Source organism: Halyomorpha halys, unplaced genomic scaffold (genome assembly GCF_000696795.3).
Source record: "Halyomorpha halys isolate HHAL.00 unplaced genomic scaffold, Hhal_1.1 Scaffold401.1, whole genome shotgun sequence".
Lineage (NCBI taxonomy): Eukaryota > Metazoa > Arthropoda > Insecta > Hemiptera > Pentatomidae > Halyomorpha > Halyomorpha halys.
This window is the reverse complement of record NW_027108484.1, coordinates 693,856-718,479: the sequence shown is the minus strand read 5'-3', so window position 1 is coordinate 718,479 and position 24,624 is coordinate 693,856. Positions and strand designations below refer to the sequence as shown.

The 24,624-nt window shown below is 31.9% G+C and overlaps 2 protein-coding genes across 9 annotated transcripts in view; one reads left to right on the top strand and one right to left on the bottom strand.

The window, feature by feature from the left end:
- Positions 1 to 12,504, top strand: part of LOC106682313 (uncharacterized) — a 29,534-nt gene extending 17,030 nt beyond the window's left edge. For 3 of the 5 annotated variants that reach the window (XM_014423101.2, XM_014423099.2, XM_014423103.2), the window contains 2 exons: positions 4,656 to 4,951; positions 5,040 to 5,226. In XM_014423101.2, coding sequence (XP_014278587.1) covers positions 4,656 to 4,951; positions 5,040 to 5,136 — 393 coding nt within the window. In that variant the 3' untranslated portion in view covers positions 5,137 to 5,226. Of the gene's footprint in view, positions 1 to 4,655; positions 4,952 to 5,039; positions 5,227 to 11,941; positions 12,238 to 12,322 lie in introns of those variants that run through there. The other 2 variants (XM_014423102.2, XM_014423100.2) reach the window with 1 other exon arrangement.
- The window catches only part of LOC106682312 (protogenin), a 337,489-nt gene that overhangs the window by 55,388 nt on the left and 257,477 nt on the right, over positions 1 to 24,624 (bottom strand). The window lies entirely within an intron of this gene.

The following is a 24,624-nucleotide window of genomic DNA, read 5'->3' as shown; positions in this document are numbered from 1 at the left end:
TTTACTTTAATTCAACCCCTCTCCGTTGAGCATGGGCAAGTATAACCGATAAATACATAACTAAAAGATAAATCAAACTTTGCAGTTATAATTGGTCTAAACCTAGAGGATTAAAATAAATTCTAACAAATACCATTCAATCACGTTTATACTCCCTCGTAAACCTACGACTTCCTGTCCTACAGTACCTATTGATAATACCTCTCTCCGCACATATAATAATAATTATAAAATAAAAATATTATTATTAATAATAATTACCTGTGGAACAGGTCCGCTACGTGGGACTATATCTCGACAACCGATTAACCTGGAATACTCTGAATCCTTCAGAACTGAAAAGACTGAAACTGCACTTGGATTCAGCGTAATACAACACTTACAAGACAAACGGTCTAAACTTCTAACTAACTATAAAAGACTCATTTATATGACCATTGTAAGTCATTATTAATAAGAACTTGTGAAGTTGAGCTTTAGGCCCCTTCTAAACCATCGAATTCCTCTGACATCTAATTCTTAAAATCCAAATTCAACATGGCTCCCTACATTGTCACAAATGAAGTCATCCATCAGGACATAAATGTACCGTATGTTGTCAAACATATCTCAATTCCAAGCCCTTTCATGATAATCTCTTTAAACAGACAAACGCACTTCTTTCTAACCTTGCTTCTTCGTTGCCTGATAATCCTCCTACGCGTCTGAAAAGATGATGGCCTCGGGATTTTCTACTCTAGAAATGTTATAGAAGTTCAATCAATATGTTTAAATAAATTACAAAAAAATGTTTTATAAAACATTTGTTTTTTAGTTAGGCTGTTATACTGTGCTAAACGAGAGAAATAGGTGCCTGTGTCAATATATTTTCTAATCAAAAGATCTCCTGATAGACGAAAGTGTTAACTAGGGTAGCTTTTCCTTGAGATCTCAATTCTGTCTAAATGGTGATGAGCACACTCTGGAATTGCACGTCTAGTAAATTAAGGACTAGTTTACTTCTTTTATATGCCATGCGGTGTTCCACTTTTGAACCTTACCATCTCACATTTTCTTCACATTTCGCACAGATGTTGCATAGGTATAGATTTCGAAATTTTATTCAAATATTTCGACTCGTTCTTGAATTGCAGAGCTGTTGAGTTCTCATAAATAAGTTAAGAAACAGAGGAAAACAAGTTTTTTAATTGCTGCACAATCACCCCTAATTCAAACAAAGATATAGCATGCCCTTTAAAACGATATACAAGACTATATACATTCATTGTCAAAATATTAAACACACTTCAAAAATTGTTATTCCAAACCTCCCAACTTTTCAAATTATCCGTAAAACAGTATTTAAATAATATATCGTTCACCTGAAATTAATCAGCAGCTTGTATTTTAATTTTCAAGCCAAAAATATATACTTTTTTTTTAAATTAAAGTTAAGGCCCATCAAAATATTAGACATGCTCCCTGGTAAAGATAAGAAAAACTCATTTTAATACTTCGTGGCCTTACCACCACCATTTATTAATTCAAAAATTCTCTACAATTGTTTTATTGAGATAAGCGTTCCCATAAAGCCAGAATTGCAAATTTCAAATCTTGGATTGTTGCGAACTGTCTTGACTCAGAGTACACCCTAACATTTTCGATAACGCTCAGACTGGGAGAGACAGGAAGCCAGGTCTAATTTGCCAATTTTGTTGCGAGTAAACCAGTCTTTAATAATATTTTCTGAATGCGTTATCTTATTTGAAAACTGGTGTGCCTTCAGACATGTCATTAAAAGTAAACTTTTGTTTCTTTAACATTTTTTTTTTTCATCTGAGCTTACTCTTGATGAAACAAATACCAAATTTCCTTTCTTTTTGTAACCAATTGATGCCCGAACCATAACTTTTCCTCCTCCCATCTGACGCTTTGATATTTTTTTTTCTTCTTTTCTAAGTCATGAAAATAATACGAAACTCTATCTGGTTCATACAGATTGAATTTTTTTTTATCAATAAAGATGACTTTCTCAGTCCATGACATCACGAGTAAAGGCCATCCGGGCTAGTTTTTGACGGGTACTCAAAACTGGCTTTCTTTTTCAATTTTTTTCTAACCATTGTTTTTTACTTTTTTAATAATCTTTGGACATTCCTCGGTTTCGTTTGAACTCCAGATTCCTCAGCAATTGCTCTTGCAGTTTTACAAGCGTTCGAAGCGATTCAAAGAATATTCAGTTTCTCTCGTAGTGTCAAAGCAGGATCCCAGTAGAACGATGGGTTCCATATCTACCCGTACCGAATTAACTTCGCGACCAATGAAAAACCTCACTTGATTCGGCAGGCTATTTCCCTACAACTCATCCCGTCCGTGCGGAGTGAAGAAATTAAACGGCGCTAATCTTCGGAGAGATACTTATTTTTTCCCAGAAAACACGTTCTTTTTTGGTCTATTTTGAAACGAATTGAACACTGCACTGAAGCAGAAATGGTATTTTTACGATTTCAACTCTAGAGGATTAAGAAAATAGTAAGTAGACAACAAGTGTGTCTTATCATTTTGACGCTTATAAAATGTCTATATTTACTGATATTGTGTTTAAATAATCCTCAACATCTGAGAATACTGGTTTCAATATTATAATTTATACTTGATACCGTGATTAAAAAAATAATATCAATTAAAAGTATAGAAAACATGAAAAGTTTTTTTTTTATTTCAATGCTAATTTCGTCTAACTTTTTGACACCGGGTGTAGGTTAAGGTAAGAACAATATCAGTACGACGTTCCACAATACAACTATAACAAAAGAAAAAAAGTAGAGCAAAATATAATGAATGCCTACGCTCGATTGTTCAGCCGAGATTCCTGAATGTGCCGATAGATTGGGCGTTGATCAGGGGCATCGGAGTGAGAAAGCTCTAAGACAGTCGCTAAGTGAAAATGCGTTCAAGGAATGGGCTAATTGCAGGTGGCAGGGCATGGGCGTGCGGCATTTCGAAGAGACACCGAAAGCAAATAAGTTTACATACGATAAACAGATACTTACGAGCTCTGAATGGTCCAATGCTCTGAAATTGAATATTAATTATGCACCCCTACGTGGAGTCCCAGGTGTCAGCGGAAACGAAAAAGAAGTTGGGTCCCAAATGGTCACAAATGCAATAGAGAGCCGGAAACACCAGCACATATGCTGGGGAAATGCCCCAACAACTCCCTCCTCATAACATGCCGACATCATAGAGTGAAGTACCAGTTAATGAAACTCCTAAAAGAAAGAGATATAGCCTGATTTGACGAGGTCTACTGTGTAGATACGGATGGATCCACAAGATATGCGGATATAGTTGCTTTTCCTAAGAAGGGGAAGTGGGCAATCATTCTGGATCCCACCATGAGATATGAAAATAACGACCTTGACCAGGCAAATAAGGTAGATAGGGAAAAGAAGGAAATCTACGATAAACGTATCCCTTTCCTCAAGGAGAAGTTCCGTGAGGGCTTCGGAGAACGAGACTTTAATTTAACGTGAGAGAGGCCTCTGGTTCGGAGCCCGTGGAACTATTCCCAGCACAACTAGGAGCTTCATGGAGGTGCTCGTGGTCGATGTCCAAGACGTGGCTAGGATGACAGAGAATGTAATACTCCCTGGGAATCATACCCCACATGCATGGAAATTAATGAGTAGGGATGGCATTCATGCATCGCATATCTTATTTGTTGTTTTATTTATTACTTTATTATTTTAAATATCTTAATATTTGTTATATAGGGGAATTTGTCGATCAAATGAAAATAAGGGTTGTGAAATAGAAGGGAAAGAAAAAAAAAAAAAGGAATAAATCGAAAAACTTGTAGTTAGTTTGTAGACTGGTATTAATTGTAAAAGAAAACTTTGGGAAAAAAATATTTTCTTTCTATTTTATTATATCATATAAAAATATGTAATTTATACATTATCCGATCACGGATTGATTAGTATGCTGTGTAATGTGGCAACCCGATGTAATTGGGCAGCATTAATAAATAAAACATTTCTATTTCTTCTCTTCTCTGTGTTAACCTAACCAAAACCTCATTTAATTTTTTTTTTTTTAATTAAAATACAAAGTACATATTTTAAAATTTATTTCTTAAATAGGTTGTGGTGAAGAATATCAGAGGGCAAAATATAAATGTGGAATAGATATGGCTTCATTATTAAAGAAATTATAAAAACACTAAAGCTCTGTTTTTATATATTCAGCTCTACATTCATATTAATTATTACAACAATCTATATTAACCTTTTTTTGAAAATTAACCAAACCCAGATGTGATTAATGATTCAGTTAATAAGCGAGGAGATTATTTTATTTTCGAAAGCTTATGATAACATTAAAAACTTTTTTCACCAATATTTTGATGTAGTTTTGGGAATGAGTTATCTTAATCTATATAGCATATCAAATGACAGAGCATATCATATACAACATCTCGGGGAAATTTACAGAAAATCTGAGATAGCAAGGTTCGAAAGTGTGTCGAGTTAACCATTCCACCTCATATATTATTTAAAATTTACATATTTGATGGTTTCCTGTTTTAGATATACCATTTAAGTATTACAAATTTCATATTTCTATATTTTTGGCATAAACGACCATATACATGTATATGTTTTTTTTTTAAGCACAAGCCTCGTAAACCGGTGTCAAAGCTGGTAGCAAAACCCTCACTTACCGTGCCTAAAACTCAGGCTTGTCGAAAGACATGCAGAAAGACATATTATCGAAAGAGAAGATATTGCTGCCCTGGCAAAAGGCGTTACAAAGCATCTAAAAGATGCTGTCCTAGAAGGTATAAAAGAACAAAAATCAATTTATGCAACCGAAATTGGGCTCGAATAAGCATAAACCCATTTATAAACTTTTTGAGGGTCTTCAGGAGGAATTTCTGTAAAGGAACACCAGTCAGCGAGATAGTTAGGTATTTATTTTTTCCAGTTAAATAAACATTAAGGTAATCATACTGAGGGAAATTAATATACAGTCACGGATGTATTACCTTGTTGTAGGAAAGGAAAATGCGAATGGAAAAAGATGAGCTGCATGAAGAAGAAGCAGTTCTACGAGCAGGCGAAGAGGGCGAGAATAAGAGGGTACAGGACTTAGTGCAGCAGGTTCAATACCATTGCAATTGAGATTATTTGTTGTGGACAGAGTTTTGGAAATAAAATAGTGATTCGTTATGTCTCCACATAACTAGTTTTTTTTTCTTAAATTTATTTAAAACAAAACAATAAGTTCTCTTTCTAGCACGAGAAACTCAGGTGTTTAAAGAGAAGATACGATTCTTGCCAGGTCTGTTCAAATTCTAGCATACGCAGATCATATGGATATCGTAGAAATTAGATATTTCCACCGAAAATGGGTAGGTAAATTATCAAGACAAAGAGCAAATACTCGTATATGCTTGCTAACTCTATTGTCACCACTACACAATGCTACATTTGGAGTTTGAACAGAAACATGGCCCTTATCGGGTTAATACGCGTACAGTGTCTGTAGGTAGTTTAATGATACTTTTGAGAGGATTTTTTTAAAAAGAACGTTTGTTCATGTAAAGAATAGCGACTAGTTAGGATGAGAAACATAGCAGAGTTGTATCAAATTTACCGGGAACCGGATGAGGTACAATAAATAAGACTCTCATGACTGTGGTGGGCTGGACACGTCGCAAGAATAGATGATGACCCATGGAATAGAGAACGGCAGAAGATGAAGCCGATTCATCTAGTAGACTCTGGCGCAAGACAGAAAGAAATGGAAGTGATGTCTTAATGTAGTGAAGTCCTCAACTGGGTAAAAGTACTTATGATGATGATGATTATACATTGGTTTATTTATTTCATATTTTAAATTTCCGTCAACTTGATCTACAACTGTAAACCTTGGCTGAGTACAAATTAGTAAAATAAAACTATGACTAATTTGTCATGAATACAATGTTTATTTCATTATCTTTTCTATACATTCTATGTTGCACAATGTGCATTGTATTCTAGCATCAGCTCCAAACTTAATATTAGACTTATTCGTCATACATTCCTCCAAAATTGTCTAAATAACCATAATTGTTTCCTCCTTTTTAGACCATACCTCCCTCCAAAGTAGTCTCTCGAATACCCAGGGTAATTAACCCTAACACTATCTTTGTATTATTGTCCCCTAACTACTACTTTTTCCTTCATTTTGGATATATCAGTTGTGCAAGGAAGCCGGTATAGTTTATTAACTCCACAATTTATAGAGCGGTGAGTTTAAGGCGTTTTATATTTATTTTTGGAATTTAAGATGTATTATCTTCTGTATATTATTATCTAGGGAGGGTGGTAACTGTAAAATAAGTTAGTAAAAAAAAGCCGACATAGGTTGAGTTTTATCGTTCAATGCAACTTTGTTTTTACAATGAAATTTTTGTGTAGTTTAAAATATTTATGGACGACTTGACCCTGCAAGGAATAGCTGTTGAGCAGATCCTTTAGGAGTAGCGCCCCCATTGGTTACCACATTAGCACATCAGAACATTACACTCAACACTTATACTAAACATAAGGCCAATTACAATGCACACCCTAGATTACCTTCCCTTTCAGTTTCTTCAGAGCAGGAAGGGTATGTCCGGTTACCCTGAGGGGCAACCCTTCATCCGTACTAGGACTGGACAGGCCGATAACCTGCTCATCAGAATTTATAATCATCACGTGCAGTGGAAGATATAGAACCAGACAGCTCTTTTGGAATTCGACATGGCGAGGAAAAAGGATTTTATGATTTGCTACTTGGAATGTCCGAGGATTGAGGGGGAAGAAGTATGAGTTGATGGAGGAGAAATAGGAAGGTTAAAGTAGACTTCCTAGGTATAACTAAGGTTAAGAGAAAAGGAAAGGGACAAGAAAGGGAAAAGAATAGCCAGTAGAGGCGTAGTTTTTATTTTCAAGGAAACCTTAATTAACACTATGGTCAAAGAATGGAAGTTTTTAAGGGACCACCTGATGAGAGTTGCCCCAGAAGAAGGAAACATCCTGAAGACCATCATCCTAGCAAACGGGCCTAACGACAACGCTATTGCAACTAAGAAAGAGATGTTCTTTGACAGTATTCAGAGAGAAATAGAGATGGGCACGAGGATAACCAAATATCGTTGGAGATCTGAATAGCAGATTTGGAAGAGATTCCCACTTGCGGCCGTATGTTTTAGGTGTTCATGGAGATATCACTAACGATAATAGAGAAAAGAATACTCCAACTATGTGCCAGTAATGGATTAATCGTAGCTTCCACCTAATTTCCTCACAAAAACTTGCACAAATTTACTAGAGAACAACCAAGTAGAAATAAAAAGTCTATTATATACTATTTCCTGGTTAAGAAACACTCCATGAAAAACTTGATAGATGTGCGAGTTAAGAGAGGATTCGAAATAGGAAGTGACCAATAACTACATCGGATTTAGTATGTTATGGAGAAAGAAGAATCAAGAGGGGTGCAAGAAAGATCCATAAAAAAGAGATCAAAGCGCAAAGATTAAAAGAGGATGAAATTGCTACCTGCTACCAGCAAGAAATTGAAAGAATGGCCAGAGAAATGGATTACTCATAAGACTCAGACGACTTAGAAATATCCTGGCTATACTTCAAGAAAATAATATTGGACGCGGCAACTGTAGTTTGTGGGGAAAAACCAAGAGGAGCCCAGTAGAGAACAGCATATGGTGGTCCAATGAAGTGAAAAAATTTATTCATGCCGCTATCAATTTCAAGTTCTTTACAACTATTGCTCGATTTAACTATCTACAAATTTCCTCATCCCGTTTAAAGCTAATATTTCAAAAGTGATATAGGATATATCATAGCACAAAAACTTCCAGCGGTAAAAGAGGAAAAGATTCGATGCTAAGAACAAGGTCGTAAAAATGGATGGATTTTGGACGGAAATAGCAATCTGATTTCCACCAAAATCAAAAGTTATTCTACGGTGTACTCAAGGAATTAAGAAAAGAAAGAGCGCCAATATTAAAGTTTGTCAAGGACAAGGGGAGAATACTTCCCAAATTTGCTGAAAGAGAATAGACTCGACCAAAGTAAATGTAAATGAAGGGCAGAACGAAGGAAATACTTGGGAAGAGGAAATTCTAAAGGATGATTTTATCGACGAAGACGAATTAGAGGAAGCGCTACTGAGTATGAAGCAGGGAAAATCCGCAGGTAAGGACGAAATAACTCCCAAAATGCTGAAATAAGATGAGATAAGAGAAAATGATGTATTTATTGGCTTATATTTCAATGTAGCCATGGAGTCTCGGTCCCAACTGATATTATTAAATTAGTTTATCAATTTTTAAAGCTTATATTAAGCATCATATTTTGATTATAATTGTTAAGATAAACGTATGGACTGCAACTAAATACCTAATTCAATAAATCTATACATATATACGTAGGTATACAATATAATACCATCTTGATTAAATGTCTTATATACATACAATGTGATACCATCTGTATAGTGTGTATAAAGTGTATAGTATTGTATAAATAATAATGAAAAAAAAATGAATACTTTCTAATTATAATTATTTATTTAGTTTTTACGGATTATGATAGAAAATCAGATTTTAAGATGAATGAGGTAGAAGGAGCTAAGAACACATCAAAACATAAAAAGCTCCAACAACAAAAAAATTTACCTTATTTTCATAAAATTTCCTATTTTTAACATAACCTCTTCTATTTATATTGGGCACTTAAATGATCCTAAGTGCCCTGAAGGTGTTTCACGGTTTTTGACGGTATGCGTGCAAATGAATTCTTATAGCAAATTGTATAAATGGCGCGTCGTTTTGGAATTATTTTCTACAAGAAATCGTCATTACAATTGATAAATATGATAAAACCAACATGGTAGCCATTTTAGTCTCCTTGGTCGGTCGAGGGAAACATGATTACCTAGACGGATTCTGGCGGGAAATTAAATTCCAAAACAACACACAACAGTTCATTTTAAAATCTGATTCACTTTGTAATCCACAAAAAAAAAAATAAATTAAAAAGAATTACAAACTGGAGAAGGTTAGAAAATTTACAATGCCCTCGAAAGATTATACACTACAACCACTACTATAATCATAGGAAAACTATATTAAAATTTCAAAAATTGTAGGTGTGAACATGTACAAAAAACCCGACACCTTGAATTCACATGATATAAAATCAAAACATATATAATTGGAGAAGTTTGTCGGGGGGTGCGGTCAGCAAAGAACAACATAAATAAACAAAACCATATTTATTTATTTCATGCCGACGTTTTGACCTGATTTTCAGGTCTTCATCAAGGGTTATGGCGTAGAAGGTAGGCCTGGAACTCAAGCCCAGTTGCAGGCCTACCTTCTACGCCATAACCCCTGATGAAGACCTGAAAATCAGGTTGAAACGTCGGCATGAAATAAATAAATTTGGTTTTGTTTATTTATGTTGTTCTTTGCTGACCGCACCCCCCGACAAACTTCTCCAATCATTAATCTACGGTCAACTATCTGCACCTCATTACAAAACATATGTACATTCAGGAATACTGAAAATTCTCGACATAGCTTTTACACCAAACTAATTGATCTTGTTAAGACACATTAAATTAATTTTTTATATAAAAAAAAGTAAAATGCTTGTTTTTCAGAGAAGATTAAAGAAATTATCTAGAGATATCAATAAAAGTAGTATAAGTCATAATTTAAAATTGTCCTACAGACTGTAAAAGTGACTTGACTTATTTCGCTCATTTGCTGATACTATTTTTACTAACTATTCTATAGATGTTTATTTGTGTTCATAGATGTTTATTTATCATTATCTTTTTTTTTTTTATTTTGTCAGTTTAGTATGTGTCTACAATATTAGATGAAAAAGAGGGAGGAGAGGAGTCAATTGAATTTGAGAAAAACAATATTCAAAGCTTGACGAATCCTAAAATAATTCAGTGAGAGAAAAAGGTGTTGGGGGTTGGGGACGTCAATATATTAGGGAGTTGAGGCGCACTTTTTCTTTATTTAGTTTTATAAGATGTAACATCAATTAACATCTTACCATCATCTCAATCTAAGTTAATTATCTCAATTATCTAAAACAGCTAGTTTCATCATTGCCTTAATGTACCGTACTCATTTTCATCTGATCATTTACGGATTATTTTATTTACATTTATTACCTTAAATTTTCGGTTTAGTCGGTATCTCAGGGTATTATCCTTTAAGAGTTTATACAACTGATATACCAATCTTTTCCTCTACAAACCTATCTCGATGGCTCATGTGTTCTATCAGCCAATAATGACCTATCGATTCTATTGCAAACCCTCCAATCCCACATTAAAACCCTTAATGAATAGTGTGGATATATGTATAGGAGTGAAAAGACTGGAAACTGCACGACGATTCAGACTACTACAGCACTTACAAACGGGACAAATGGTCTAAACCTCCAACTAATCATAAAAGATTCATTGTATGACCATTTTAAGACTACAGAGTTGAGCTTTGGGGCTCCACTAAACCACTGAATTCTTCTCGTATACAATTCTTACAATCCAAAATCCCTAATACTTCTTACTTCGTCAAAAATCAAGTGATCCATTAGGATCTCAATGCTCCATATATTGCCGATTTCAATCCCAAGCCTTCCATGATGAACTCCCTAACCATCCAAACGAATTTGTTTCTAAGCTTCTGCTTTATTACCTGGAAAGCGTCTGGAAAGAAGATGGCGCCCCGAGATCTTCTACTCCAGAAATGTTATTGGAGTTCTATCAATGGGTTAGTTTTCCACAAGATTGTATCATGTCATTGTATAACTCACATCAGATTTAATTATTGTATACATTTTTAATAAAGTTTTATGTATGTTTGAATAAATTATAAAAAAAGTTTTATACGACTTTTGGTTTTTTAGCTAGGCTGTTATACTGTGGTAAACAAGAGAAATGTGTGAGTGTGGCAATAGATTTTCTAATCGAAAGATCTCCTAATATACTAAAGTGATAACTAGGGTAGATCTCAAGGAATTAGATCTCAATTCTGTCTTAATAGTGATGACACACATTGAAATCGCACGTTCAGCCAATTAAGGACTAGCTTACTTTATTTGCATGGCATGGGTTACCATCTCAGATTTTCTTCACATTTCCCACAGATGTTATAGAAGCATAGAATTGAAAATTTTATTCAAATATCTCAACTCGTTCTTGAATTGCAGAGCTGTTGAGTCCTCATAAATAAGTTAAGAAACAAAGAAAAACAAGTTTTGTTATTGCTGCACAAGCTCCCCTAATTCAACAAGAGATATGTCATCCCTTTCATGCGATGCAGAAGACTACATAGGTTAAGATAAGTTAATGTTCCTCTGTGTTAACCTCACTAAACTTCCTTTAAATTTTTGTTTTAATTTTCATAGAAAGTACATATTTTAAAATTTATTTCTTAAATATGTTGTGGTGAAGTAAATTAGAAGGCAAAATATTTTGATATAGTTTTGGGAATGAGTTATCTTAACCTTAATCATATATAATGTTTCATATCATATAAAGTAACATAGAAGATACTGTAAAATGATACCAATCCCATACTTCTAGCTAAATTAGGGTAGCTTCTTCAGAAATTCAAGAATGAGTCGACATATCTCAATAAAATTTCATATTTTTCTAAATTTATACCTATACAAAATCACTGGGAAATGAAAAAAAAATCAGAGATAGCAAGTTTCAAAAGTGTGTTGAGTTGACGTGGAATGAACCTCATATATTATTTAAATTTTAAATATTAAATAGTTTACTTTTTTAGATATACCATTTAAGTATTACAAATTACATATTTCTAGATTTTTGGACGTAAACGATAATATACATGTAATTTTTTTTTTTTAAGCTCAAGCCTCGTAAACCGGTGGCAAAGCTAGTAGCAAACCCCTCACTTACCGTGCCTAAAACTCAGGCTTGTCGAAAGACATGCAGAAAGACATATTATCGAAAGAGAAGATATTGCTGCCCTGGCAAAAGGCGTTACAAAGCATCTAAACGATGCTGTCCTAAAAGATATAAAAGAACAAAAATCAATTTATGCAACCGAAATTGGGCTCGAATAAGCATACACCCATTTATAAACTTTTTGAGGATCTTCAGGAGGAAATTCTGTAAAGGCACACCAATCAGCAAGATAGCTAAGTATTTATTTTTTCCCAGTTAAATAAACATTAATGTAATCATACTGAGGGAAATAAGTAGTCAGGGATGTATTGCTTTGTTGCAGGCTAGGAAAATGCGAATGGAAAAAGATGACCTGCATGAATAAGAAGAAGTTCTACGAGCAGGCGAAGAGGGCGAGAATAAGAGGGTACAGGACTTAGTGCAGCTGGTTTAATGCCATTGCAATTGGGATTATTTGTTGTGAACAGAGATTTTTAAATAAATAGTAAATTCGTTATGTCTCCACATGACTAGTTTTTTTTTTCATAATTCTATTTAAAAAAAAAAAAGTTCTCTTTCTAACATAAAAAAGTAATTTTAAACTGACATAAGGACACGGAGTATTGAATGGACTAGGGGTCTTCTACGCATCGGCCAAACGCAATATGCTCTCAGCCACCAACCCCTAGAATACCTACCCTTCCCTACCTTCTCGCATGATTTCCTTTGTTTTTGAAGTATCCTTACGTTCTTTCCCAGAATAAATTAAAAAATTAATTAACTGGTTGCTAAAAAATATTATTGGACACTCAAGAATGAAAGTGAGATAATTTAATGTAAAAATGAAAATGAATATATATGTAATATACTAACGTTTTAAATTAGACTTCATTTTATATTAGAAAGTTATAATTACCTCAATATTTCCATTTACTTTCTTAAAATATTTACAGATTTGCTTGCAATGCAGTACAATCACAAGAAGAATCACTAGCAGGAAATGTATTATTTTTTTTAATACTCGCTACCTAAATATAAGAAACTGGAAAAAAAACTACATGAAATTATTCATTTACTTCTGAAATGTATTATTTTTATGCAAAAGTTTTTGCCTCGATTTTTTAATTTAAATATTCTGATTTTGCTCTTTCAGAAGATTTTTTTTATTCTAATTTTGAAATATTTTTTTCCTTATAATATGATATACATTATATCATTAACCAAGGTCGTTCTCTAAACTAAGAGAAAACGAGGTGTACTTATAAAGAATTATATATTTAAACAATGCGGAACTAATTTGTTGATATAATAATTCATATTGCTTTCGATGATTTTACTATTAAAAATCCTTTTTATAAAATATTTTTCACAATAATGTACATCTGAAGATTTTTATTGATTTTATTTTATAAAAATATAAAATTTTTCTGAGAGTGGGTGAAACAATTTAGCTGGTTTTCGAATTGAAACAGATTCTTGAATAAGTCAAATTTAATTGGATGTATGACTGAAATTGTTTATTAGAATTTTTTACTATTAAAGGCTTTTCAGAGAATTACTTAAAAAAAACATTCATTTTAAATTTTTTTACTTTTTGACGGACCGGGTAATAACGTTTTGAAACCACATTTACAAAAAGTATATAAATTTAAAATAGAAGAGGAATTTTCAATTTAGTTTGTTAAAAAAATTTAGATAATGTCGGAAAAGAAGAAAAAGTGGTCCTAAGTAAGCGCGTAATATTTTTAGAAAGTAACATTTACTTGTAGCAACCCAGACATACACTTGGGCCACCCCTGCCATACGTTGGGGGAAATCACTTTCGAAACCGCTGTGCTAGACCTCCTACCGGACGATCAGTTGCTTGCTTCAGTTCTGGGATGGCAGTCTGTAGGGAAACTGCGCAGTGGTCAATTACCATTTCACTAGCTCACTTAAAAAAAAAAACAGGAGAGTTTCGAAAGTAATACTTTTACTAGACTTGTATTTTTCGATGAAAAAAGCTAAAAGTTTTTCTTCCATTCTCTTTTTAATGTTCAAACGACTAACACTAATTAAAAAACAAACAAAAATTAAAATAAAAACCGTGAAAATCTTGCTCTCCCATATTTTTCAAAATGTTTAATAATGAGAGTGTGAATAACACTATACTTATATTAATATTAAATTGTTTCAAGTTTTGAAAGATATATTTTTTTATATAGAAATATCCACACGCTTCGCTTTCAAATTTTTTAAAACATAATTAATGGTACTCCTGCATGACCACTACATGAAAAGTGAAGGTGCTATACCACTTAGTAAGTATGAATTTTTGTAGCTCGAAATTATGACTTTTTACTATCGAGATTTTCGGAAGTGAAAACTGATGATCCACTAACCCGAGTAAAGTAAGGTATGGTGTCAGGCTTCAATGTGTCCTTATATTAGAGCGAAATACAAACTACAACTTATATTATTGCAAAGGTTCAAAACATGTTTTAATGATAGTAACTAGTCAACTACCGAACTAAAATTAATTATTAAAAGAAATGTTTATGGGTTAGAGTGAGAACAAAACTAAGTTGGTTCATAGCCCGCCTGCAGAAGAAGCGAATGCAGTCATGCACTCCTCCCGGCTGTGCGGGACTGTAAGTGCACACATACGCGTTATTACTACAAGAGCGTCAAATGAAAATATTCTCTAATAATTCAAAAAGCGTTCGATAGAAATAGAAATATGCACTAGGCATCCGTATATTAGAGATGAAATTTCTTGGATCAATTAGTATATGTTCACGATTGTGTAGTTTCAGTATTAGTAAATGAAATTGGATTGAATGAAGCATTTCTTAATACTCCAAGCACCTGTTGCTACCTACAGGTGACACAAATATAACTACTTCAGTGTATTTTTACAGATTCCTTTGAACTATAATTCAATTGTAAAATAAATATGAATTGGTCTGTAGCGAAAATTTTACACGTTGCCATAATTTTATAGAAGGGTTTTTAAAAGGGCTAAAGACTTAAGTGAAATAGATATGGTTTAAAACTAATTCAAATGAAAATACTTTCTTCTTTGACTATTGCTGAATTGGAAAATTAGATGTTTCAGAATTCTCTTCCTGTGTACACAGTAACAAAACTGATCTAGACAATACCATCATGGTAATATTTAAAATAACTTTCCAACGTTTTGGCCCTCAGGCCATTCTCAATGATACAATCTATAAAAGGTTTTTTGTTTTTGTAACAATTACATTATTTCCTTAACTACATACTGATTTTTTTGGCCATACCTTTGATATCGATGTCATTGTTTTGTTTTTTTAAATCTTGTCGGCTAATTGACCTTGTCACATCTTTAAAATAAATTAATTATTTAAATAATATCATAACTTCATAAAATTTTCGTTTTTAAATAGATTTCTTACATAACTTTTTTTGTACGAAACGGAATGATGTAAAACATATGGAAAAGGAACCCAAAAAAACAGCATTGGTTCAACATGTTGTTCAAAATAAACATAATTTATAATAAATAGATAAATGTTCAGATCCTTAAATTGTACAGATGTATATATAAAATAAATATACATTTATAAAAGCATGTATAAGTGAATTAATATGCGAAAAAATAAAATAGTGAGGGAGGTATAAGAATTTTAAAAAATACACATATAATAAGGACATATTAATTATGGATTTTTTAAAAAAAAGGTTAAGTTATAAGAAAAATAATTAAAATTGAATGTTAATTAAATTATATTAAAAGTGTAAATTAATGATAAAAAAGTTATTGTTATATGGTAAGGTGATAACAGAGTCCTAACCTGTTGAAGGTAGGTTCTGTTTTAAGTGAAAGAGGAGAATCCCTTCTGTAAAAAAGGATTTTTAAATTTAGGATATGTAAAAAAAAGAAATAAAAAAAAAAGTTATGTAAGTAAGAAATACATTTAAAAACAAAAATTGTATGAAGTTGTTATGATATTATTTTAAAGATGTGACAAGGACAATTAGCCTGCAAATTGAGATTTTAAAAAAAATGACATCAATATTGAAGGTATGGCCAAAGAAATCAGTATGTAGTTAAGGAAATAATGTAATTGTATTAAAAACAAAAGACTTTTTATAGGTTGCATCCTTGAGAATGGCCTGAGGGCCGAAACGTTGGAAAGTTATTAAGGAATAAAGGTTGAGAGTAAAAAGTATCAAAATTGTTTAAATTGATAATAAAATAAACCACTCTCAAACAATCATAAGTTTTATAAATGCAGCTGCAACAGATCTGAATACTATCTATACATGTTTGATCGTTACATGTAATCAACCATTACATTATTATGGCTTATCCATTCTATAATATAATAAATTGTGATATAAATGGGCTCAATGGTACAATAATAAAATATAAAGTTTATAGTAACTATCATAAAGTAGAATAAAATTCTTTAATATTATCTTTCTTTTTTCTGAAAAATTAATAACTTGATGAATTTACTATGGATATTATTACTAACCAATTGTTATATTATTAATAGTATTAAAAATGTTTAAGGTTTCAGTAACTAGCTACACTTTCCTTCTAAGTACGGAACGAATAGGTAAATTACAAAAGGTATATTTAGATTTCATTTCAATTGAATATGCATACTAATTAAATAAATTTATTCCTAGAAAACGTATGACGAATTACAGCCGTAATTCACATTTCAATCACATGTTTTATCTACACAGGTGACACCCATGCCAAACGATATAAAAAATTTTTTTTTGCAAAATTCATATTTTTGTGTAATTTAGACTAAACACAAGAAATCCAAGAAAAAGATTTTAAAAAATATATATTTCCATGGGACCTTATAGGTATTGAAGGGTAAATTAAATGCAATAATTCTTTTTTCTCCATCAATATCCATTAATTAATACTCTAAAAAAAGAGATTCTGAATTCTAAATAAGTGAAATAGTATACAGTAAATAATAAATAATTTATACAGTAAATTTTCCAAATAACGAGAGAATACTGGAACAAAAATAGTGTAAACCAATAAACCTTTATGAAAAACCATTGATACCTGATGATACGAGTTCATATAATTGGAAAGATAAATTTAAAAAATGTGGTATGCACATGACCAGAAGGCGTACATCGCTAGAAACTGTGGAAAACTTTTTTACTGTCGATTATTTGCATGCATAAAAACACAAAAGAACAAAATCGTTTCAGAATCAATTTAACGCATGAATATTAATTGAGGGTTTACCAGTTTAGACTCCTCCGACATTCTAAGAAACGTAAATTATGATGGCGGGCTCTTTTGATAAATTAGATATTTTAGAATCTGATTTAGAATTTGTTTTTATTTTCTGCACCATTTACATTAAAATCATCAAACAACATTAATTTCAGTTCAAAGTGATTCAAAGCTCAAGAGCGAGACGGATTAAAAAAGAGCCCCCTTGTATTAATTAGACTTAAAATCTAATTTACTATCAGGATTCTTAAAAATAGAGATACATTTTAAAAGAAGATGGTCGGGTGGTGCGGTCAGCAGAAAATAAACACAGTAATAATTATTTTTGCCGAAGGTTAGATTTATATATATTAGCATTATAAATTAAACTATAAAGTTAATTTTTCAGGATTTGATTGCTTTATACATTTACGGTTATTACTGCATTTCTTTGCATATTATGTTTTTTTTACTGCACGTGTATCGATTTTATTCTCTTTTTTATCGATTGGTATATTGGTATTATGCATGACTTTACTTCCTTTCCATAGGCTGCTTCAATGTTCAGAAGCGGATGCGTAAGGATATATCGACTCGCCACGCCCCATGGGTCATCGGGGCTGCTAAAGGCAGCTGCTGTCACCCTCCTTCCAACTTTGTCCTGTTTAAGAAACTTCTTCAACAAAGTAGTTGAAGACTAAGATGGATTCCAAGTCCGTCCTCTTGGACCCCGAAATTGGCAACTTTTTGCGGCATCCCTTCAATATCGCCTTGATAATATTAAAGAAGGGCTCTGAAACTTCTCCCAACTTATGCCTCCTTTGAGACTAAATAACATTACGTGGAAGGCATTTCTATTTCTTGCTGATGTATTATGAACAAGATTTTCACATTTTTTTTTTTTTCCTTTTTGTTTTTATTTTCGAAATAAATTATATGGTGAGAGAGAAAAAGAACAAGAGGGCGGAGGAGAGGAATAAAGAGACACAAAAAATCAGTGTTTTATAACTGGCAGGTAAAACTTTGACTTGAATTATCAACAAATAACAAAAAAAAAATGTTGTTTCTTACTAATATTACATATGTTGGTGACAAGTGAAAAGTGACTGGAGATATTTGATGATTATTTCTTTTTTTAATAGCAGATATTTATAATATTAATAAATTCTTTGGAGTTTATTTGTCTGGATAAACCAAATAACTCAGCAACTATGTAGCTTTCATGAAAGGGATTAAAAATTGGGGTGAAATAAATTGATTTTTCCTCCCATCCTCTTGGACTATCTTCATGATCGTTTTAATCAAACTGTTTTTGTTACAAATATAGACATAAAATTAACGGTTAAATGATGTTTAATTTTAAATTTATTTAATTATGTATATGGTAAAATAAGATTAAGATAGGAAGCATTCCAAAGTTTTCGTAACAGTTCTAAAATTTTGGGGATCAATTTTTTTTCATAGACGTTTCTTTTACAGCAAAATATATTTGACTTTCATTTTTTTTGTTATCTATAGGAAAAATTAGTTTAACAAATCATTAAATAATGCTAGAATAAATTTCATTACTTTGGTACTATTAAGATATTATGTATGCATAGTACTATATTTCATACTTAATCATTTTACATCGCTGAAATTTGTTTTCATAGTGAATAAAATCTGATATACAGAAGTTATTGGAGTTTTCTTTATTTTTATGGTAGGTTTATGTACATACAAAAAACTTTATTCAACATTAGTTTATTTTAGTTTCCTGTATCTCCGTAAGGTATTTATGCTTTCTCAAATATACTATTCATATTTACTTTATAATGCTGAAGTTGACTTTAAGATTCAACTAGTTCTTAACAAGTAAGAACTTTTCTCATTTTTATCTAATTTTTCATGAAAAAATAAAATAAAAATTTAAACTTTTTTTCACTAATAGAATTTAGTTCTAAAGTGTTTCTTCAAAGTGACAACTTCAAACATTATTATCGAAATTTTAGAGCAAGATACGCTCAAGCCATTATAGCAGCACCTCCACCAAGTTCCACGACCGGTTCGGACCTTTTATCGGTGTAAGAGTAGGGTTTAAGAAGCTAAATTTACTAAATGGGGCCAATTATTTTGTCACAATTTTACGTGCTCTAGTAGAGAGCAGAATTGTTTAACCTCTATGAGACGAATATATACAGGAAGAAACTTTACCTCATATGAACTTTTTAGTATGATTACAGGGCTGCAGTACAAGATAGAGAATAATACTAAACTATTTCAGGACTTATACTAAAATATTGTGATAATTTCGAAACTCAATTTAATTTACATTTTAATTGTCATGCTAAATTTATTTATCTTGCTCAAATATTCATTTTATTAATAATACAGGTTTAATTTTATTTTATTCAATAAAGAGGTTATTTTCTATTTTTTTTTTTTTTTAATTCAGCAGTGAATTCGAATCTACAATTTTCCAGTTCCCTATTTACGGTACAAGAAATAAATTTAATTTGCAAGATTTGTACTTAAGCTATATGAGTTAAATTAATATTGGAGGAATTTTCTATTTTACAATAAGTAGAATATCCGGATAAGAATATGTCTACTGTATAACAGAATTGTATAAATGTTCATCAGTCAAAATACCCAACCAGAATGCATTTAAAATTTAACCTACGTTAATGTTAGAAGAAAGGGGAATATAATTTGGTACACCCAGAGACTGCTGACACCTCTAAAAGAAGACAGACTATTAATGAGCGGGCGTAGACCCCGGTGTCAATGGGCGCAGTGGATGGGAGGCGGGGCGCGACCTACCCCACGCCAGGAGTACTACTCGATCGATACCGACACAGCTCTTGATATACTCTGGCTTACGTCTCTACCACTCTACGCTTTAGTACGCCATAGCAGCCAGAGAGGGAGCTTCTTTTATGGCGTCTGGGAAATCCGATTGGAGGGCGTGCTTTCGGACTAAATTTGATTGGGGAACAGATTAAAATCATTTACTAGCCCTTAGCCCGTAACACTCATTCCATCCCGGCCACAGGAACGTAGTTACATTTTTATTTTAATATCACTATTATCAATTTCCAATCCTTTTAATTCAAACTTCATTGATTCAAATTGTTCCTTTAAATAGATATATGAACAATTTATTTTCTCTTAAAATTAGAAAGGAAGAGTATTATAACAACAGAATGGATGATTATAATTAACATAAAAATCGTAATTTAATAAGATTTAAAACTCAACATCTTACGAAATAATAGAACAACTGTTGTGGTTACGATATATTATAATCAAATACAGCATAGTAACCATAAATGTTTGCAAGTATTATAAAAACTACAATGCATGCTGAGATAAATGTTATAAACTATTATATAATACTTTAAGTTTAAAAGGTTTAATTTGAGTGCTGACAGATTTATATGTTAATTGGTACATTTGAGATATATTTTTTCATAAACCAGAGGTTGAGTCCGAACTACTTACTATAAACTACTTTATACCACATTAGACTAGCTTTAATTCCAGTGCTGACTGACATCTGAAAGTCTAATAGGTTCCGAAATAACCTTTTTCATAAAACAGAGGTTCCAGAAGTTGACAACTTTTACTCCTACGAAGATAAACGTCATAAACTAGCTTTTATTTGAATGCTAATAGATATCTGTTCGTCTAATGATTCCTGAGATATGGAATTTCTCAATTATCTATTAGATATTGATTTAAATGATGTTCTAAAAGATTTTCTAGTGCTGTAAGTTGTTTTAAAGATATGATGCTTCTAATGAAAAATTTATATCTTTTTTCAACAATTTGAAACAGCTGCCATTTTTGCAGGTAGCATGCCTGCATTTTTTTATTGACAATGAAATTAAAAAAGTGCTATCAAAGTGGTTCTCAGACTATATTGAAAGCCAGTCTGGGTTGGATGGGAAGAAATTTATAAAATATTTAATTGTTCATTTACCACCACTTCCTTTCCTGCCTTTGGAACACTGATTCAGGCTAAAAACAGTTTTGAAAAAAAACAAAAAAAGAAAACAGGAATATCTACATATATGGTTTGATTACTACGCATCAATTAATTTTGATTTTATGCTAAAATCAAGATTAATCTTGTAAGAGATGGATGCCTTACAAATAGCCAAACCTCATTTTGTCAAATTCAGTACATAAGTAATTAAATACAATATATTACATTTTACTTCATAAGTTCTTGAGACGTCTTCACTCGGTCGGACCATATTGTATGAACTTTTCAGAATAAATATAAATAATAAGGATATATAATGAATTATAATAATAAAGAATAAATAAATAAAAACAAACACAAATCTGTATAAGTCTAGAATAAAACACAATAAGTTAAAATTTATAAAACACTGTGTATAATTTGGTACACTCCAACTTCGTTACAACAGGAAGAATATTTCAAATTTTTTATTTATTTTTATTACACAAAGACTTTGAAGATTTGTAACCAAGTCTTATATTATAAAACTCAAATAATATATCATTTGTACAAGATTACACTTCTACGAAATTATTTTAAATTTAACTCATAAAAAAAAAAAAAAATGTAATTCACACCACCAAGTATAATAACGTTTATTTTTCTCACAATTTAAATCGAAACGGAAAAACAATTTTACCTTAGAAATATTGAGGGTATTGTAAATTGAGCTTTATATCTTCATTGCATGTTCATTAAATTGCAACGGGTAATAACGGACGCGGGGAAGTCTGAGAGAGAAGAAAAAAAGAAAATAACTATTAATATCATCGATAAATATCTGGTCAAGCGGATGAGATAAATAAGGAGGGCTGACGAGGAAGCCTTGCGCCATCCCGCACGCACTCAGACCCGTGGAAAAAAGTACGAGCCAGAATGAGAGCTCGGAGTTATGAGGGATCCAGTCAGGTGCTCATTATTAATGTCGCATTAGCTCACGAGCAACACGCAAGCTTCGGCGGGTCATGATGTCAGTGTTCAGGAATCTCTGGCTCGGTCGTCTAGGTCCATTCTCGTGACTCAAGCAGTGACGAAGATTTTGCATTAATTTCATTAGTACTTTAAATATCACGAAATCAAGGCTACAACATTGTCGAGTATGATCTTGCCAATTTATGGAATATTATAGTGATACGCTCCAGAACTATAAGTTTCATTTTCTTGATTTTTAGTATAAGTAAGAAGGCACTATTTTTTTAACATTGGGACTTGGCCAAAGTAATATATTAGGGGTATTCATGATATTGTATTAAATGTAAAATATTTTACCATGTTCAATGTTATAAGTATAGGATTGTGACAGCCCTATTTAAAGTCATGTTAAACGCATAAGCGCTCCTATAGGATTTTCAGAGCAACTCGTTTCATAACCTTCTTTCCAAAACTTCTTGTTATTGCTTACTTCTAACTTTTGATTAAAGTAATTGATTACAACATGCCTAAACTTGAAGTTGTGCGAAAGTTTCGCCACTGAGTGCCTTGTTGATCTTCTAATTGGTGAGGAAGAGGATCAAGATGAGCTAATTATCAACTGTCATAACATTATTATTATTATCATACCTTGCTTTATTAGTTATAAAGACATCCAAAACAATACTAACACAATAAAAACACAAACTAGGAGCAAGTAACCTTACAGGACAACCAATAAAAATGGCGACGAGCTCATCAGGTCTTTTGCGTGACGTCATTCTCCATTTAACAGATCTAGTAACAGACTCTCAACCATGTTATACGTTATATCGTTTTAACATTGTAAAAGAAGGAATTATTTCTCCATTTAACATGAGTTTTTCCATGCGCTGTAACATGTTAAACTAAAGATCATGAATACCCCTATTATCTGGTAGGTATAAACTAGATAAGAAGTCCTAAACGTTTTTGTACTTATGGGTGCATTTATATTTGAACTGTAACGTGCCGGGATGTAATGAAAATATTTTGTTGTTAAAATACTTTTCAATACAAAAAAAAAATAAGTCCAAGATTTAACAAATTATACATGCAAATTAAATGAAGAAAATATCGCATTAATTAAGTACAAGAATTAATTTTTAATTAAGTAGAGAGAGAAAAATACTTATTAAAAACGTGCTGTCCAACAGCATTGGGTTGCCTCATACACAGCATACTTAACATTAGTAAAGAATAATTTGGTTTGAAACCTATATATAAATAGTTATGGTATAGAAATAAGAATGATATGCTAGTGATACAATAATAAAAAAAAAAAAAAAAAAAAAAAAAAAAAAAAAAAAAAAAAAAAAAAAAAAAAAAAAAAAAAAAACTTGTACTATTGATATCAGGTTGGACCTAGTGTTGCTGTACTATTATGATGGCAACTAACTCGTCATTCAAAAACAAATTTTAATTTGTAACTGAAGGGTAAAATTTTGAAATTTCAAGAAGAAGAGTAAGTAAAAGTCATGTCATGAACGTACTGCACCAAATTTTTCTTTTTAAGGTTTGTTACTTTTTACTTAATACTAAATAAATTAATAATTTTTAAGGACCCCATGTCTTTAAATGGGCGGAAACCATACTTGAGCAGTGCATATAGACGGTTATATAGCAGTGCATACCTGTTTATTCTTCCTACGTATTCTTTCCACACCTGAAATATTTTTTTTTTAATTGTTACACACTTATTCGAATGTTGATTAAGATTTGAGATTTGTTGTTATTTAAAATTGTCAATAAAATTTTCTTTTTCAATTACCTATGTATACATTTTATTTCCCGCTCCTCTCATCACTTCATTTTATTAATTCTATTTTGTATAATTATTCATTTTATGTGTAAAATTATTCTGTTTAGACTTCCTTTTTATTTTTTTATTTTTCTATACTTACTGTGGTTGTTATCTTGTTCTGTTTTTAGCCCTGAAGAAGGCTAGAAACTCTAGCCGAAACGTTGGCACATTAAAACAAGTTAATGGAATTTATTTGTGTTTTTCATTGACCGCACCCCCAACCATCTTCTCCTCATTTAAAACTGTTATGATTGCTGTTTTCAGGTTATATATTAAATAAAAACATAAACGAAAAACCCCTATATCTTTAAAAATCCATAGTATATAATTGCATGTGTAAGTTCAAAATCAATAGTAAATGAGCTTGAATTGCAAAATTTTAATACGTTTCGGGAAGAGGAAGGCTGAAAACGGAACGATGGTGGCTAAAGATTATCTGCCCAGAGCGCTGCCTAGCGGAAATTGGGGCCTGATTATTCGCCATCATACACCAGGACTGCCTATGTTAATAATTTCCGCATCTGAGCCCCACAATAGCCACTGCTGCCAACCAAGGGTGCATTACCAACACTCATGGGTAAACCTCTTTCGGTATGAACTGCTTATAGGAAATCTAACTGAAATAATAATGAAGTAAAGCTCTGTTTTGAACTTAAATATTTCATA